General features: G+C 46.8%; 1 protein-coding gene across 1 annotated transcript in view; it reads left to right on the forward strand.

Annotated features, from left to right (window-relative positions):
• vat1 (vesicle amine transport 1) overlaps window positions 1-6000 on the forward strand; it is a 28726-nt gene that overhangs the window by 4587 nt on the left and 18139 nt on the right. The window contains exon 2 of the mRNA XM_019875786.1: window positions 3985-4192. Within this exon, the coding sequence (XP_019731345.1) occupies window positions 3985-4192 (208 nt within the window). The remainder of the gene's footprint in view (window positions 1-3984; window positions 4193-6000) is intronic.

Raw genomic sequence — 6000 nt, forward strand, 5'->3', positions numbered from 1 at the left:
CACTAAGCGCAGCAACACTTAAAAAGTGCCCTGATGGTTAGACTTTGGCGACGAGTCATCCAGAATGAGCTAAGAAGGAGCCTTTTTTTAGGAAAAGTGTGACAATGAGTAAGCAAGGAAAAAAAAAATCACGAATCACATCGAAACTCTTGTGACGCAGCGCATCAGCACTTTTTATTCTCCTTTTTTTTCCATTCCACACTCCAAGCCCTTTGCTTTGCAACTATTGGTCGGATCTCACCCAGATGTTCTCAATTACCCCTGGCTCGCATTGTCATTCTGGTATTTCCTCCAGCCCTCCCTTTTATCTAAATTTCCATTCTTTTCTACAAAGACCACTCCATCTTCTTCCCCTTGTCAGTTACGATATCCCCGCTCAACCTTATCCATGTGCTGTCCGATTCTTATTTACTGACTGCATAATCCGAACATAAGTGAAGTGTAACAGTGCTTTTTATTTGCATAATAAAACCAGTCAAGTGCAAAAGAGCAGCACCTAGGGAGTTCCTTAGAACGGCGATTGCTGCTGCATGCAAATAGGGCGTGGCACCTCATTGTTACATCTTATGATGCAGCAGTACAACACCTTGGCGACCAGATGGAGCGACTTTGCCATCTAGGACATTAATATCAGTCATACAGCAAATGATTTGCCTCTTTTTGAGGGGGGGCGGGGCTTTCACATAAAGACTCACTCAGTGTTTCATGCACATGCATCCTGGTGAAAAATGCATGGAATAAAACAAAAAAAAAATCAGCCCCGGCACCAGTTTGACAGATGAACATTAAACAGGAAGTTGGCCACTTTAGGGTCCTACTCGGCTATTTGCCCAAATGAGCCCGAATACAAAACAAGATTCTTAGACATGGCGAAGCATCCACGTTTGAAAAAGGTGGTGCGAGGGTGCGTTCGCCTTCATGAATATATTAATTTTCACACATTTACTGCGAATGGCTGGCAACCGGTTTTGGGTGTGCCCCGCCTACTGAAATACAATTGTTGGATTGAAGCTTTTTGTGTTCTTCCCATTTTATTCCCCCATTATCACAAAGTGACCGAGCATACTTTGCCAATGAATTAATGGAGCCACCGCATTGTGTCGAGAGCCACTCTTTATCTACTATGCCACTTTGACATATAAAACAATAAATGGAAGGTTGGTTCCATGAAGAAGTTAACAATGTGACAAGAGAAGTTAAAAACAAACAAACTCCAAACCAAATTTAAAACCTTGCTTCATATGGCCTTGGCCAAAAATCCTTGGTTTTCCGCTGAGCTCGTCAACCTACAAAGCCGCTGACCTGCATACCGCCCCCAAATTGAATCACCATTTGATGAAGTCAGTTAATGCATATGCGGCTAACTGGAAGCGTCTTTTTTGACCCTGACAGTGACTGTGCTAGATGCCCAAAAATGTGCTTAAGCGTGCATGCATAGACCTGTGTGTGTGTGCGTGTGAGTGCGCGTGCATGTGTGTGTTTTGCAAGTGTCACAAGGCTGTCTCACTTGGCCTTGAGTGCTCCTCACATGCTGTACGTGGGCACATAAGAAGAAGAAGCGCTTGAAATGGCTGCCTGAGTCATGTCGCTTTCCCGTAAATGCCGTCACCAGCACCACCTCCACCACCACGACTACCGCTGTCTTGCATTGTTCTACCAAGTGAACCAGCGGGTCCAATGCGTTCAAGCACACCCCCCCAGAGTCAGCATGTTCGAACAAAGGAATGGAAAAGGGAAAGCGTCATTTGTATAGAGAAGGAAGAAAGAGGGGAGCTGTCTCTAATTGGAGCTGATAGACAGAAAGGCGCATGGCTCCCTCCGGACCATTAGAGGGGGCCGAATGGAGCGGGTTTGTTCCCAGGAGGAGAGCCGCTTGTCTTCTGCTCAGCCATGGGGAAGAAACCTGGCAGGGCCGATGATGAGTGGAGGGAAGCCAGGGGAGGGGGGGGGGGAGAAGATGGGCCCCCATTGTCTTGTCTGCTTGACAGGGAGGACGAAGTCTTAGAGCATGAGACAGTCGGGGATTAAGAAATCGAAAGACAGGAGGGGACGCATACTCATGGAGAAGCAAAACGTTCGAAAGTTGTTCTGGTGTCGGGAAGTGAAAGAGAAAGAAGGGAAGAGAAAAAAAAGTGAGGATTGCAGAGAGGAGGAGGGAGAGTCTTTTATAAAAAGGAGGAAGAAAACAGGAAGAGGGCTCGAAGGCCGCAGTTGTCTCTGTTTCCTGTGTCCCTTGAGCGGGCCTTCCTGATTGGACTGTGCAGTGGCGGCGCAACAGGGAAGTTTACAGCAAAAGCTCGTTGCGCAGTCAGTGGCGGATCCTGCTTTGATAAGAACCGAGTGACAACAAAGAGGAAGTGGACAGCAATTCGACACATTTACACGCTTATGCGCTAAAGACCTCATCAATGAACCGATGCATCGTAATTCGTCAGACACCCCGACATGACTGAAACAATTCAAAAAGAGTGTCCATACCCGTACATACCCACTTTGACAAAGGCAATCATTTTCTACATACACATGGATGCAAGTCTTTGTCACCACAAGTCATCGAACGGGGGCGAGGCAACCGGCTCGTTCCTTGACAATCACGCTATGGTTTTATGGTTTGATAAAAGTGACACAGAACAACATATTGGATGTGGAGCCTCAAAACCCCAGACAAAGTTCGCAGTTTAGGATAGAAGGCCGATTGAGGCACTTTCCAGCAGGTTAGACTCTCGCGATGGGCAAGATTTAATTATTCGGATGTGTAGGACTGTTTTGACTGATTTTATTGGACCCGAGCTTCAATTATGGTGGTCCCAAAGGGTCAAAAGGCTCAAAGCTAAAAAAAAAAATTGAGGCTCCTCGCTTATATCCATGTGATGAATCCAATAAATTGCGTCGTAAATATTTTATCCTCAAACCTACATGACTGAAACAATGTTTGGAACAGTGATGAATAAATGAACCTTGTATGTGCAGATTAACCAGCATGTAATCTGGATTGTTGCAAGCGTTGACACTTTCTGTGTCACCTCATTTTGCCTTTTTGCAGCGCTCTGTAGCTTTCCCCCTTTCGGCGCGAGACAACAAACAAGAGTTGCAAAAGAGCTGTCTCTGTTTTTCATTCTTTTGCGCAGAGCAAAGCCTTCAAGGCTGGGCTGCATTTTTGCATGTCTGCCCTTGTGGTGACCAAAAAAACCACCCACGGGGGCAGGATCCAGACCCCGTCAAAAAAGGCTTTCACTGTAAAAACCACGGATTCATGTATTAGCCCGATACGAGGCTCCGTTTCCATCTAAATTTAAGGCTGACGTTGCATCCAACTTAATCAATTGTGAGTGTATCACTTTAAAACTGACGCGTTGGCGTGCTGATAAAGTATTTTTTTGCGGCAATCTTAAGAGTCAAAACACGCTGCAATGTCAGCGGCGGAAATGCTTGGCACCCGTCCTGCCAGTAATGCTGATTGCTAGTGAACCCAGGCAAGAATTCGAGCGCTCACACCGCCAAAAGTAAATAGGAACAGAAAGCAGAATGGATGAAACCTGGTCGTCATTAAAGCTCAACTACAGATCAACCACAGTCTCCCTAACCTTAACTGAGCCAAGGCACATCATTCACATTTGGAAAAATCTCATGGCACATAAACAAACAAAAATGTCACCAAAAATACGATTGATGTTTTTTTTTTTCAGTGTTAACCAAAGCCTTGGCTTGTAGTCATTGGTGTCAAGTAAGTATGTTGAATAAGGATGGGTACCAAGCCCCGATACTAAACTGGCTCTGGGGCTGAATTATTAAAAAACTGGATAAGCTCCACCCCGTGGCTCCGTTAAAGGCCTAGAAGAAATATAGTCAGGTTTTTAGCGGCAGCACATGCTTTCGGACCATTTTGGGGAAATTTCATCATTTCATGACTGTATTTTTTTTTCTTTTCACATTGGTAATCACCGTTCTAGTCTTTTCATCCACATAATTGTCATTGTTTCCCAGGTGGGCGACCAGGTGATGGTGCTGAGTCGCTTCGGCCTGTGGCAAGAGGTGGTGGCGGTGCCCGCCAACCACACCTTCCTCATGCCGGAGGGGATGAGCTTCGAGGAGGCCGCCGCCATACCGGTCAACTACATCACCGCCTACATGATGCTGTTTGACTTCGGTCACCTGCGGCCCAACCAGAGCATCCTCATCCACTCGGCCGCAGGTAGGAATGACGCGTAGTGCACATCGCCCTCTTTAAAATGACTTAAGGCAAAGCGAATTGATACTTTCTGAGCAATGTACTTGATGTGGAATATGAACATTCCGTTGTCAAGTGCCTTTGACATTATACAGTATAGTCATTTTGGGAATGTTAGCCATCGGAAAATACAAACGCATGTTTTTTTTTTTTTTCTCAAAAGATGCCAACAAGATAAAATAAAGAAAACAGCCTGAGGCTCTGTGGTGAGCTGTTTCACAGTCAAGTTTTGAAAGCCAACTGCAACTAAATATGTTGAGAATTATGAGCCGTGCCGGCATGTGATAGAGGCCTTGTGACAATTCCGCATTGACGTATTGAACCTTTCATTCATACTTCACCATCCCTGAGGAACCTTACACCACTTGGCAAGATTATTGCATTGCTTCGCCCTCTTTAACCAATTTTTTTGGTGCAGTACAGTCTTCGACTTCCTGTTTCGATTTCTCTGGATGCCAGTTTAGGCAGTAAATAAGTCGGGTAGTCAAATAGTGAATTCTACTGTGCCTCCATTGAGTCAAGACATGGGATTTCCACAGCAAGACCTTGTTGAAATCCGCCAAATTCCATTGGTTACATTAGGATCGCCCTCACGGAGGCTAAAGTTGGGAACGGGCTTTGGTGGGAGAAAGCTGGGGTGGCTAGTGGAAGTGTTCACACCTGTTTTGGGGTGTAAAGCAGCAAGCCCAATGAGAACATTTGATTTTGCTGCAGCTCCATGCAGCTGGAGAGCAGGAAAATGCATTACTTAGCCGCCTGTTGAATTTTCGTCCTCTGACTGTGGTGAGGGAATCGGAGCAGGAACAGGATCCAGAGGCGCTGGGGACAGAGTGTGGGTGTACATGGAACAAGACGAGAGGCCAGGAATGAAATTGGAGCTGCGTTTCTGCCCAGGTGTATCTAGTTTAGAGTAGAAACCAATGCAACGTTGTTTCCTGAGAAATGAGCGACGGCCTGCATCACAAATGTTTGCATGCAGCTGATGTCTCGCATCCCCGGGAAAGCCATATGGGGATAAGACGTCTTTCACGAACAATATTGTCAAAATGTGGTTTTCTCATGGAGAGAGGCTGGGAGATGTGGTAGGATAGCTGAGGCAGTTTTTCAAGGATGGCCTGCCAGCTGTCATTACAAAAAGTACATCAGCGATGTACAGTCGAATCTAAATGGCACTTGTCAATTGAGACTGTTAAAGGGGAACTTTGCAGTCTTAGAACTGCTAGCAACATTTGAATATAACTTCACTTCACTAATACTTCTGAATCTCTGACTAAAGTCACTCAAACACCGCTACCTAGTTTCCTGGCTTAAGCTTTGTGTTAAATAGTCACAAAGAACGCAAATCCAGCTTCAACAAAACAGCAGCACTTCCGGGTTGAGTGAACGCTGGCGCGTCTGGCTGCCGCTGCTCACCCGCTATTATTCTTTTTTAGCGTTTGTTTTACGGGTTTTTTTACGGTTTACTCTCGTCATGGGAGAAACCCTCCTCTCCTGTCGCAATTCGTTGTGGTTTTGGACCGTCGGTCGTCGCACGGTTGCCCTCGGTCGCGCTGTCGCGGCGTCCTGCCTGTTCGGCTGTCGGACGGTGCTCCGTGCCTTCTCCGCCCCTCTGCGCCCCGTGGTGGGGGTCGACGGGGCCTGTGTCTGGGCTACGCTGCTGTGGACCGTCCTGTCGCTCCTCCGTCTGCCCGTGGGGGGACTGCTGCGGTGCTCAGCCCTTCTTGGGCTCCGCTTCCGGTGATCGGGCTCCCCGCCTGCATTGCACCGTTTTT

The sequence above is a fragment of the Hippocampus comes genome, unplaced genomic scaffold, assembly GCF_001891065.2.
Source record: "Hippocampus comes isolate QL1 unplaced genomic scaffold, H_comes_QL1_v1.1 scaffold93, whole genome shotgun sequence".
Lineage (NCBI taxonomy): Eukaryota > Metazoa > Chordata > Actinopteri > Syngnathiformes > Syngnathidae > Hippocampus > Hippocampus comes.